The 12,027-nt window shown below is 56.2% G+C and overlaps 1 protein-coding gene across 1 annotated transcript in view; it reads right to left on the bottom strand.

Annotated features, from left to right (window-relative positions):
- EAH_00040530 (hypothetical protein, conserved) overlaps positions 1 to 12,027 on the bottom strand; it is a gene marked incomplete at both ends in the record, with an annotated part of 18,888 nt that continues 6,861 nt past the window's right edge. Inside the window, 15 exons of the mRNA XM_013391859.1 lie at positions 1 to 732; positions 957 to 2,219; positions 3,088 to 3,515; positions 3,880 to 4,150; positions 4,597 to 4,717; positions 5,075 to 5,316; positions 5,552 to 5,615; positions 6,189 to 6,255; positions 6,491 to 6,554; positions 6,826 to 6,946; positions 7,640 to 7,727; positions 7,945 to 8,923; positions 9,045 to 10,311; positions 10,688 to 10,743; positions 10,862 to 12,027. The exon at positions 10,862 to 12,027 is cut by the window's right edge and continues 4,095 nt beyond it. Of these exons, the coding sequence (XP_013247313.1) occupies positions 1 to 732; positions 957 to 2,219; positions 3,088 to 3,515; positions 3,880 to 4,150; positions 4,597 to 4,717; positions 5,075 to 5,316; positions 5,552 to 5,615; positions 6,189 to 6,255; positions 6,491 to 6,554; positions 6,826 to 6,946; positions 7,640 to 7,727; positions 7,945 to 8,923; positions 9,045 to 10,311; positions 10,688 to 10,743; positions 10,862 to 12,027 (6,929 nt within the window). The remainder of the gene's footprint in view (positions 733 to 956; positions 2,220 to 3,087; positions 3,516 to 3,879; positions 4,151 to 4,596; positions 4,718 to 5,074; positions 5,317 to 5,551; positions 5,616 to 6,188; positions 6,256 to 6,490; positions 6,555 to 6,825; positions 6,947 to 7,639; positions 7,728 to 7,944; positions 8,924 to 9,044; positions 10,312 to 10,687; positions 10,744 to 10,861) is intronic.

Raw genomic sequence — 12,027 nt, 5'->3', positions numbered from 1 at the left:
GCTGCTGCAGAGGTTGCTGCGGCTGCTGCTGCTGCAGAGGTTGCTGCGGCTGCTGCTGCTGCAGGGGTTGCTGCGGCTGCTGCTGCATGGGTTGCTGCGGCTGCTGCTGCTGCATGGGTTGCTGCGGCTGTGGCTGCTGCAGGGGTTGCTGCGGCTGTGGCTGCTGCAGGGGTTGCTGCAGTTGCTGCTGTGGCTGCTGCTGAGGTTGTTGCTGTTGCACTTGCTGCTGCTGCACTTGTTGCTGCTGCAGTTGCTGCTGCAAGGGTTGCTGCGGCTGCTGTTGTTCCTGTTGTTGCTGCTGCGCAGTTGGCGTAGGCGATGGTGGCTCTTGCTGCTGCTGCTGTTGTTGTTGCTGCTGTTGCTGCACTTCGTGAGAGTCCTGCTGCTGCTGCTGCAGCTGCTGCTGCTGCACTTGTTGCTGCTGCTGTTCCTTCTGATGCTGCTGCACTTGGTGGTGCTGCCTCTGCAGCTCCTGTTCAAGAAGCTGCACCCTATCCAGCGTCTGCTGCAGCTGCAGCGGCAGCTGCAGCTTAGCCCGTTTGTGTTGCTGCTCTAGCAGCATAACGGCTTCCTGCTGCAGCTGCTGCAGCTGCTGCAGGGTTGCTTGCTGCTGCTGCTGCTGCTCCTGGTGCTGCTCGCGCAGCAGCTGCTGCTGTTGACAGGACAGTGCCAGCAGCAGCAAACAAAATCCAGTAGCAAGGCTCATTGTTGCAGCACACGTTAGTCTCCTCCCTGCAGCAGCAGCAGAAGCAGCAGCACAAGCAGCAGCAGCACCAGTAAGAACAATAGTGTCCAGCAGCAGATGCTGCTAGAAAGCAAGAGCAGCAGCAATTGAAAGCAACAATAATAGCACCAGCAGCAGCAAGAAAATAACTCTGTTCGACAGCACAGCAGCAACAGCTACAGCAGCAACAGCAGCAGCAGCAACAGCAGCAGCAGCAGCAGCAAGAATGCACCTGAGCAGAGTTTATCTGCAGCAAAACCCGCAGCAACTGCGCCCAACATCCCCCCTATATCGAAGGGTATGGAAGCAGCAGCAGCAGCAGCAGCAGACATATGCACTTGCTGCGAGAGAAAGAAGGGCAGCCACAGCAGCAAACTATATCGGATAAGCTTAATGAAGAAGTAAGCAGCAGCAGATAAACAAATCAAGCCGCGGGCCTGGTGCTGCTGCAGCAATCCCCCAGCAACGCGCTGCTTGCTGCTGCTCCCACGCCGCAAGTTGCTGCTGCTCCTGCTGCTCCTGTTCTTGCTGCTGCTGCTGCTGCCGCTGCGAGTGCAACGTAATGCTGTCCCTCCACGCAAATGACGGCTGCTGCTGCTGCTTGAGGCAACCGAAAACATCTGCAGCAGCTGCTGCAGCTGATTTGCTGCAGCTGCTGCAGCAGAACGGCCACGGGGGGGTTGACGCCCCCAAGGAGCTGCTGCTTCTGCTGCTTCTGCTGCTGCTGCTGCAGGCGCTGTTGCTGCTTGCAGGGGAGGCAGCACTTGGCTCCTGCTTCGGTTTGTTGCTGCTGCACGTTGCCCGGGAGCGTGAGCCGCAGCAGCAGCAGCAGAAGCAGCAGCAGCAGCAGTACAAGGCGTAACTGCGGAGGTGAATGCCGCAGCAGTGGAGTAGTAGAAGCCGTGGAGGGGGCTGCTGCTGCTGCTGATGCTGCTGCTGCTGCTTGGGCTGTTGCTGCTGCTGCTGGGGCTAGTGCTGCTGCTGCTGCTGCTGCTGCTCTCTGTGTCTGCAAGGGCCCCCTGCTCAGGCGGTGTTGCTGTTGCTGCTATGCTGCTGCTCTCGCCCGTACCCCCCATCTCTATGCAAGCAGCTTCTTGAGGCTGGAAGCAAACGAGACAGTCAGGAGAGTGCAGCTGCTGCTGCAGCAGAGCGAGTTGCTGCTGCTGCAGCAGCATCTGCTGCGGACCCCATTCCCAAATCGCCTGCTCCTGCTCCATGCTTCCCTGCTGCTGCTGCTGCTGCTGTTGCTGCTGCTGAACGTCCAAATTATCTTCTGCTGCTGCTGCTGCCGCAGCGGCTTCCTCGAGACCCTCTTGTTCCGCTTGCTGCTGCTGCTGCTGCTGTTGCTGCTGCAGGGCCTTCTGGCTGCTCCACGGCAGCAGATACAGCAGCATCACAGAAGTTGCTGCTGCTGTTGCTGCAGCACAGAAGAAGACCTGACGCCACCCCAGTGCAGCCTCCACCAATGCAGCAACAGCAGTGGAAGCCATGGCCCCTGCAGCAGCAGCAGCAGCAGCAGCAGCAAACGCAAAGCAGCAAAACGCAGACGAATGAAGTTACCCCAGCAGGCGCAGCGGAAAGGACAAGCAGCAGCAGCAGCAGCAGCAACAGCAGCAGCAAATGAGCAGCAGCACAACCGCAGCACAAGAGCAGCATCACAAAAGCACCACCAGCAAGCACGAAGCAGCAGCAGCAGCATAAAAGGAGCAGCGGCAGCAACAGTAACAGCGGCACCAGCAGCAACAGCAGCACAATAGGAGCAGCAGCAGCGGCAGCAACAGCATAGGAGCAGCGGCAGCAACAGCAGCAGCAGCATAGGAGCAGCGGCAGCAACAGCAGCATCAAAGGAGCAGCGGCAGCAGCAGGAATAGCAGCAGCAGGAATAGCAGCAGCAGCAGCAGCAGTACCTGTTTGCTGCGAGGTGGTCCACAGCCCGAGTGCTGCGCCTCTGCTTTCAGGACTGACAGCAGCATAGACATACTGCAGCAGCAGCGGGAAGAGCGGTGCATGCGCGAACCCATTGAAGCCCCAGAGGAGCAGCAGCAAGTATCCGTTGCTGCAGCATCCAAAAGCTGCTGTAGCAGCAGCAGAAAGCATGAAGCAAGCAGCAGTAAGGGCAGCAAAGCTGCGCTGCGGCACTGCAGCAAGCAGCAGCGGGAGCAGCAGCTGCCCCACAGCATAGCAGCCTAGGAACGATGTGTCTATACACCCTAGAGTCTGCATAGATAATCCTACAGAAGCATTAAGAGCTCCTTTAACAACGCTTAAAGGCTTTCGTGTGCTGTATAACGACGAATAAGCAAAGTAAGAAACAAGAAAGACAGGAAGGCCTTGTGGGGACACGGGTAGGCAGCGCAGCAAACCACTAAACGCATTCTGCTGCTGCTGCTGCTGCTGCTGCTGCCGCTGTTGCTGAGGCTGTTGCGTCGGAAAACCCAAAGAAGTTGATTTGCTGCAGCCAGAAAGCAGCTGCTGCTTCTCTTGCTGCTGCTGCTGCTTCTGACGACGGCTCGAAGGCAAGTATGTCTCTGCTGAGTCAGAGTCCGTGCTAGCTTGCTGCTGCTCCAGCTGTTGCTGCTGCTGCTGATGCAGTTGCTGCTGCGTCCTGCGCAAACAATTGGTTCGTTTGCTGCTGCTGCGGCTTGGGAGTGGAAACAACGCCCGGCTGCTGCTGCTGCTGAGAAGGCTGTCGTTGCTGCTGCTGCGGCTGCTGCTGCTGCTGATGTCGTTCCTGCTGCTGCTGCTGCTGTTGCTGCTGTTTCTGCTGCCTACACGTCTATGAAGCCTCCCCCTGCCACGCAGCACGTCACAAGCAGCAAGAGCAGCGAGAACTGCTTTGATGTGGCTGCTGCTGCTGCTGCTGCTACCACTGAGGTATATTGCTGCTGCTGCTACTGCTGAGATATACTGCTGCTGCTGCTTCTGCTTCTGTTGCTTCTGGCCTTACCTGTAACGCTGTGGGAGGGAGCGGCTGCTCGCTGCACCCAACGGAATCATCTTCGCAGCAGCAGCAGCAGCAGCAGCAGCAGCGGCTAGAACTGCAGCAGTAGCAGCTAGGGCTGCAGCAGCAATGGCAGCAGCAGCAGCAGCAGAAGGGCGCCTTGGCGCCTAGAAACAGCTGCGGCTGCCGCCGCTGCCGCCGCTGCCGCCGCTACCGCTGCTGCTGCTGCTGCTGCTGCTGCTGCGGTGCTGCTAAGGAGCACTTCCGCATGGGGTTAGTTGCAGTATCTGCTGTGTACACGACAGCATGCTGCTGCTGCAGTGTGCGGAAGTGCTTCCGCAGCGAATTAGGTTGCTGCTGCTGTTCTAGCTGCTGCAGCTGTTGCTGCTGCTGCGGCTTGGGTAGCAGGCGCTGTTGCTTGCTGCTGCAGTTAGTTGCTGCAGCAAATAGATGACACTGATACTTGTTAGTTTCTAATAATTTGTCTTCGTCAGCCAAACACAAATAGCGAGTGAATGCGCAGCTGCAAGCAGCAGCAGGATCAGCAGCAGCAGCAGCAGCAGCAGCTGCTGCTGCTGCTGCTGCTGATGATGATGTTGCAGCCGCATGCAGCAGCTGCAGCAACCGCCGACCTCTGTCAGCAGTACTTTCGTTTTATTTTCAAAGTAATTCATTTCTTTCTATACGCCTGGGGTGTCTTAGCTTGTCTGCTTCGCAGCAGCAGTAGCTGCAGCAGCACCAGCAGCAGCAGCAGCAGCAGAAGCGGCTTTCAGGCGGGCTATATTTATAATGATGAGCTCTAAACGCTAAAAGTTATTCTGTTAATTCGTATAATTGTTTGAGTTGCTGTCATTGCTGCTGGTGTTGTTGCTGCTGCTGCTACTGTTGGCTTCGCTGTTGCTGCACTTGCTGCTGCAGGTTTTGTTGCTACTCCAGTTGTTTCTGCTTAGTTGTTGTTGCTGCTGCTGTTGCTGTTGTTGCTGCTGCTGTTGCTGTTGCTGCTGCTGGGGTGAGGGTTTAAGGGCCGTAGGCTGCACTGCTACAGCAGCCAACTGGTGCAGCAAATTGCATGCATACACCCTAAACCCTAAATAAACCCTAAACCCTAAATAAACCCTAAACCCTAAGCAAATCCTAAACCCTAAATAAACCCTAAACCCTAAACAGCAAACCCCCCACAGTAGTAAACCCTAAACCATAATCCTAGCAAGGAAATCAATATTCCTTAGAGCCTAAACCCTAAACCCTAAGCAGTAAACCCTAAACCCTAAACTCTAGACCCTAGACCCTAAACTCTAAGCCTTAAACCCTAGGACGCACTAAAACAGCAAAACCCTAGAGAAAAACAAGACGAGGGTTTAGGGTTTAGGGTTTTGATGATTTCGCAGAGGGAAACCACAAAAACTGACAAAAGCCCAAACTACCAACGTAACACCGAGCTCTCCTGCAGCTGCAGCAGCAGCAGCTGCTGCTCCTGTTGCTGCTGCAGCTGCTGCATCTCCCGTTGCTGCTGCAGCAGCAGCAGCTGCTGCAGGAGCAGTCTGCACTTTGCTGCGCGTTACGATGCATGCACCAGCTGTAGCAACAGAAGCAGCAGCAGCATCTGCTGCTGCTTCTGCTGCTGCACTGCAATCAATCCCTTTGCTGCTACCTGAGCAGCGTAGCACTGCAGCAGCAGCACCAGCAACAGCAGTAGGAACAGCAGCAGAAGCAGGGGATAACGCAGCAAACAGCGCCGCGACGGTAGAGAGTTGGCTGCAGCAGCAGGAGACCGAATGCCCCTTCTGCTGCTGTCTGCTGCACAACCCGCAGCAGCAGCAGCAGCAATATTTGCTGCTGCTGCTGCTGCAGCTAGTGCACGTGGTTCTGTCGCTGCAGCAGCTGACGCTGCGATTGTTCGTACTGCTCCGCCAGGGCTACAGGCACAGCAGCTCCAGGCCTCAATTCAGCCTGCAGCAGCAGCAATAGCAGCAGCAATAGCAGCAACAACATTAGCAGCAACAACAAGAGCAGCAACAGCAACAGCAACAACAGCAGCACGCGTAGCAGCGCTGGGATGCGACACAGGAGATGTGGTGCGAAGGAGCAGCAGGAGCAGCAACAACTGCAAGAACAGCGACAGCAGCAGCAGGAAGGGGAGCAGCAGCAGCAGCAGCAGGGGAAGCAGCAGCAGCAGCAGCAGCAAACTGACCTTGACTACATCATTTTCCCTAACGTCATAATCCAGTGGGCATTTGCTGAGGTTTATTTGAACCGTGTATTGCTCCCGCTGCAGCAGCAACAGCAGCAACGACAGCCACAACACTGCAGCAGCAGCAGCAGAAGCAGTAGCAGCAGCAACAGCAGCTGCGGCGGCAGAAACAACAGCAGCAGCCATGCTTCCGTTGGTCTAGTGCTGCAAGCTCAACTGCCTCCTCTTCCACTTAATGGTGTGCTTATTGCTGCAGCAGCAGCAGCAGCAGCAGCAGCACCAGGCGACACAAACAGAAGCAGCAGCAGCAGCAGCAGGTCCACGTAACGTACAGAGTAAAACAGCAGCAAATCTCCCTCGGCAACCCCAACGTTTCTGCTGTAGCTCTCAGAGAGTCGCCTGTTAATACACCGCAGCAGCAGCAGCAGCAGCAATAGCAACAGTAGCAGCAGCAGCAGCAATAGCAGCAGTAGCGACATCAGCAGCAAATAGCCGGGCCTAGAGCTGAGAAAGCAGTGTTCCTGTCTAACTCTGAGGGTTTAAGGCTTAGGGTTTATATTTAACGGTTTAGGGTTTAGATATTAGGGTGTAGGTATTAGGGTTTAGGGTCTAGATATTAGGGTTTAGGGTTTACGAGAAGGGAGTCATCATGCTGGCATTGAAACGCAAACGAGGAAGATAAGGAGCCTCCTCCGAGCCTGAAGGCAGCAAACCCTAAACCCTAAACCCTAAACCCTAAACCCTAAACCCTAGAACCTAACACCTAAACCCTAAACCAAGCACCCAAGGCCTTAAACCCTAATAAACCCTAATAAACCCTGACAAACCCTAATAAACCCTCACAAACCCTAATACTACACCCTCATAAACCCTAAGAGGCCCCGACAGTATCTGCAAAACCCTCGTGAACTAAACCCTGCTAAACCCTGAAGAATAAACCCTCAATGCAGCAGCAAACCCTTAAATTACCTTCGATAAAAAGAGAGATCCACACCTTCTGTGCATATTGAAGAGACGGACGAGCCTCAGCAAATAGCTGCAGCTGCCCTCGCTGCATGCGGTAATCGATGGGGCTTAGATCGGGCAGCAGCTGCAGCAGCACAAACCCTAAACCCTAAACCCTAAACCCTAATCAATCCTCATTAACCCTCACAAGCCCTTCGATTAGAGACGCCCATCAAACCATCATACACTCTACCGAACCTTAAACTAATCCTAATAATAAACCCTAAACCCTAAACCCTAGCGAAGTCTTTCGCGCAAACAAAACACCTCTCTACCTTCGTTAGGGTTTCAATGAGAGAATTAGGGTTTAGGGTTTACGCGATCTAGGCTTAGGGTTCAGTAAGCTACGCGGTGGTGGGGTTTACGCTTGATACCAATTAAAAAGGGTTTTAAAGGGTTTAGGGTTTGCTAGGGTTTAAAGCTTGTTAGGGTTTAGGGTTTGGCTGCATTTAAGGTTTGTTTAGGGCTTAGGGCTTCGTTGGGTCGAGGCATTTAGGGTTTAGGGTTTTAGGGTTTAGGGTTTGCTGGAGTTCAAAGTTTTCTCAGGCTAAGGGTCTCGGGTTTAGTAGGGTTCGGGGCTTGCAAGGGTTCAGGGTTTGCTAGGGTTTAGGGTTTGCTAGGGTTTAGGGTTTAAAGTTTGCTAGGGTTTAGGGTTTACTAGGGTTTAGGCTTTCAAGTTAGCTAGGGTTTACGGTTTAGGGTTTGCTAGGGTTTAGGGTTTAAAGTTTGCTAGGGTTTAGGGTTTGCTAGGGTTTAGGGTTTAGGGTTTAGGGTTTACCCGTGTGACGACTTTGCGCTTAACCCACAGAAACTCCACCACATCATCTCGCAGCCCCGCCTGATCCTTGTAGTAGCGCATTAGCTTCCTGCACCAAACCCTAAACCCTAAACCCTAAACCCTAAACCCTAGCAAACCCCAAACCCTCCTAGAGAACCGTAAAGCCTAACAAGTAGCAGCGTATTAGACAGCGGAGAGTCAAACGCAAAAGTTAAGGCTGCTGTTCTGCTGCGGTTTGCAGTGAAGGAGCGCCTAGAAGCAGCTAGGGTTTAGGGTTTAGGGTTTAGGGTTTAGAGGGGGTTTACCTGAAAGGCACTGCCAAAGGCATCCGATAGGTCAGCGGGGTTTGTGTAAGCCCATGAACATATACGTCTAGCTGCGCCATCTGCCCTGTTGCTGCTGCTGCTGCTGCTGCTGCAGCTGCTGCTGCTGCTGCTACGTCCGGGGGGGCTGCGCCGCCCGTTGCTGCGCCCCACACCCCCTGCAGCACGCGTTCATCCCAAGGTCGTTCTGCTGCTGCAGCAGCAGCAACAGCAGCAGCAGCTGCTGCTGCTGCAGGGCTTCCAGTTGGTGCTGCTGCTGACAGAGGCCCTTCATCTGCAGCAGCTGCAGTAGCAGCACCCGGCGGAACGCCCCCCTCAGCAGCAGCAGCAGCAGCACCTGCTGCTGCTGCTGTTGCTGCTGCAAAGGGTTGCGAAGAGGTTCGCGGTGTAAGAGAGCCGCGAGGAGATGGAGACGCCTCTGCTGTCCCTGGGGGGCTGTTTTGCTGCTGTTGCTGCTGCTGCTGCTGCCGCTGCTGCTGTTGCTGCTGCAGCTCTTCCTGCTGCTGCTCCTGCTGCACCGCTGTTAAATGCAGTCGCCCACGCCGCTCTCCGCGGAGCAGAAACTGCTGCCGGAGATACACCGGGCGACCTTCAGCAGCAGAAGCAGCAGCAGCAGCAGCTGCTGCTGCTTGAGGTGCAGGCTGCGTCTCATCTTCGAGAGGCTGCTGCTGCTGCTGATCGTGTTGCTGCTGGTGTTGCTCCTGTTGCTGTTGCTGCTGCTCTGGCTGATCGGGCAAAGGCGACGCCACCGTAGGCGACGTAGAGGCGTTGAGTTGCAGCAGTTGCTGCTGCTGCTGCTGGGCTGCCAGGCCCTGCTGTTGCTGCTGTTGCTGCTGTTGCTGCTGCTCATCCTGATCCTGCTGCTGCTGCACCTGCTGCTGCACCTGCTGCTGCTCCTGTTCAGGTTGCAGCACCTGCTGAGGCGCTTCTGCAACATCCAGCAGCAGCAACGACTGAGCTCCTGCAGCAGACCAGATGCGCAGCAGCAGCAGAGACGGGTGCTCGTGGAGCAGCAACAGCAGCAGCAGCAACAGCAGCAGCGGCAACAGCAGCAGCAGCAACAACAACACCAGAAGACTCACTGTTTGCCGCTGCAGCATCAGCAAATCGACGGAGTAGCGGCAGCAAAGAATTTGCTGCTGCAGACCCGGAAGCTCCAACAACTGTTGGGGGTGCTGCTGCTGCTGCTGCTGCAGTTGCTGCTGCTGTTGCTGCTGCTGCGCTTGCCTGAGAAGCAAGAGGAGGCCTTGGCAGAGATAAGATGCTGCGGACCTGCTGCTGCTGTAGCAGCACTTCGGGAAGCCACAGCCCGCGGGGCTGCAGCTGCTGCTGCAGCACTGCCATTTGCTGCTGCAGCAGCAACGCATCTTGGAGCGTCTGGCTACCTCCTCCTCCTTGCTGCTGCTGCTGCTGCTGCAACTGCTGCAGCTGGCTACGTATAGACGGCAGCTGCAGCAGCTGCTGCAGCCGCTGCAGAGTCCGCTGGTGGGCGGAAGCAACGCTCCTCTGAATCAACTCGAGTTGCTGCTGCTGCGGCTGCTGCAGCTGCTGCGGCTGCTGCTGCTGCTGCTGCTCAGGTTGATGCAACTGTTGCAGCAACAGCTGCTGCTGCTGCAGCAGCTGCTGCTGCCTTGAACGTATCTGCTGCTGCGGCCGCACCGAAAGATGCTCCCAGCCCTCTGGCTGTTGCTGCAACGAATCGGAGACAAGCTGCTGCTGCTGTTGCTGCTGTTGCAGCTGAGTTTGCTGCTGTTGCTGTTGCGGCTGCAGTTGCTGCTGTTGTCCCTGCTGCACTTGGAGGTCTGGCCGCCGCTGCTGCTGCTGTTGCTGCTCGAGCAGCCGCTGCTGCCCCCTCAGAGCAAGCAGCTGCTGCTGCTGTTGCTGCTGCTGCTGCTGCTGCTCAGCACGTGGGTTGTGTGCAGAGGCGAACGGAGAGCTCGCTTGGTCTTCACTTAAAACCAACACTTCAGGCTTCCTCCCTGCAGCAGCAGCAGCAAGAGCAGCAGGAGCAAGAGCAGCAATATCAGCAACAGCAGCAAAGGAAGCAGCACCAACACAAGAAATAGCAGCAGCCGCACCAATGAAAGCGACAGCAACAGCATTAGAAGGCTTGGTAGCAGCAGCACCAAGTGCAGGAGATGGATCAGTAGCAGCAGCAGCAGCAACAGCAGAAGGAGATCGATCAGTAGCAGCAGCAGCAGCAGCAGCAACAGCAACAGCAGCAGCAGCAGCAGCAGCAGCAGCTTTACCGAATGCTCTGGAGACAGACTTCGCAAGATTGGAGTATGCTCCAACAGCAAATACAAATCGCCGCGCCTCCTCACTGACAGCAGCAACAAACTGAATAGCCTGAAGAAGCAGCAGAAGCAGCAGAAATAGCAGCAGCAATAGCAGCAGCAGCAGTTTATATCCGAAGCAGCAACCCACAGCAACCACTCCCAGCAGCAGCAGCAGCGAGCACCGAGCTTTATAGCACGAGCAGCAACAGCAGCAGCAACAGCAGCAGCACAGGCAGCAGAAAAGACAGCACGGGCAAAAGCAGGAACAACAGCAAGAACGGCAGCAGCAGCAGCAGCACCAGCAACAGCAGCAGCAGCAGCAGTGTCTTACTAGTGGGGATACGGATCCCGGGAGTGCAACAGCAGAACAGTCTATTTGTCTGGCTAGCTGCAGCAGCGGAAGATAGAGAGGCAGCCGAGGTATTTCTAAGTCTTCTTCTCTTAACCTCAAACTTGCGGTGTAGCGACTGACTACTGCTGCGCTGCAGTGCGCGCGGCAGACCTGCGCATACACCCCAACAACAACAGAGAAACAGACTCCACTTCAACCCTTAATAAACCTCCTCCTGCTGCTGCTGCTGATGCTGATGCTGATGCTGCTGCTGCTGCTAGACATATACGTCCTGTGCTGGCTGCTGTGTGCTTTGATCCTGCTGCTTCTAACTGCTGCAGTTGCAGCTGCTCACTGCTGCTGCAGCTGTTGCTATTGCTGCTGCTGCTGCTGCTGCTGTTACTGACCTGTCTGAAGATGAAGAAATCTGGAATAGGCAGGAAGCAGCAGATCTCCCCCAGAAGCGCCGCTGAGAGCCCCAGACGCCTCTTGCCTTGCTGCTGCTGCTGCTGCTGCTGCTGCTGCTGCGGCTGCGAGCAGCCTAAGCAGTTATGCATTGCTTCTCTTGAGTCTGCAAACGTTAGCAGCGGCTGCTGCCGCAGCAGCGGGATGTGGACGTAGCGTCTGCACACTGACACCACCACGGTGGGCTGCTGCTGCAGCAGCTGCTGCTGTTGCTGCTGCTGCTGCTGCAGCTCCTGCTTCCCTGCCAAACCCAGTCGCTGCAGCTGCTGCTGCTGCGCCTGCTCGGCCATCTGCACCTGCCGCTGCTGCTGCTGCTGCTTCTGCTGCTGCCGTTCTTGCCTCCGCAGCCGGCGGCCAGCCTGCTGCGCACCAGTGCGGGAGTGCTGTTGCTTCGTTTGCTGCTGCTGCTGCTGTTTTGCAGTTGTTGCAGCAGAGATGTGCGGAATGGGTAACGTAACACCTGCAGCACCGCTGCTGCTGCTGCTGCTGTTGCAGCTGCTGCTGCTGCTGTTGCTGCTGCTGCTGTTGCAATCAGCAGGCTGCACTTTGCTGCACGGCGACGGTGGCGGTTTCCGTGGGCTTGGCGCCGGTGCATGGCTGCTGCTGCTGCTGCTGCTGCTGCTGCTGTTGCTGCTGCTGCTGCTGTTGTTGTTGAGCTCCGCAGCAGCAGCAAGGACAGCAGCAGCAAGACGCTTCCTTGCTGCAATTGCTGCAGGAGGGAAGGCCAAAGGAGACGGAGGTTCAGGTGTGGGGAGACACTTCGCCAGCGGCGGCGGTGGAGCCCTATGCACCCTTCTGAGGCCCCTTGCTGCTGCTGCTGCTGTTGCTGCTGCATTGGTTGCTGCTGCTGCTGCAGTTGGAGAGTCTTGCTCCACTCCGTCATCCTCCCTTGCTGCTGATGTTGCTGCTGCTGCTGCTTCTGCAGCAGCACGCGTCTGCCTTTGCTGCTGCCGCAGCCTCAGCGGTAGCAGCACAGGGGTTGGTGGACGG

This window comes from Eimeria acervulina, genomic scaffold (genome assembly GCF_000499425.1).
Source record: "Eimeria acervulina Houghton genomic scaffold, Eah_scaff494, whole genome shotgun sequence".
Lineage (NCBI taxonomy): Eukaryota > Apicomplexa > Conoidasida > Eucoccidiorida > Eimeriidae > Eimeria > Eimeria acervulina.
The sequence above is the reverse complement of the archived record's forward strand: the minus strand, read 5'-3'. Positions and strand labels throughout refer to the sequence as shown.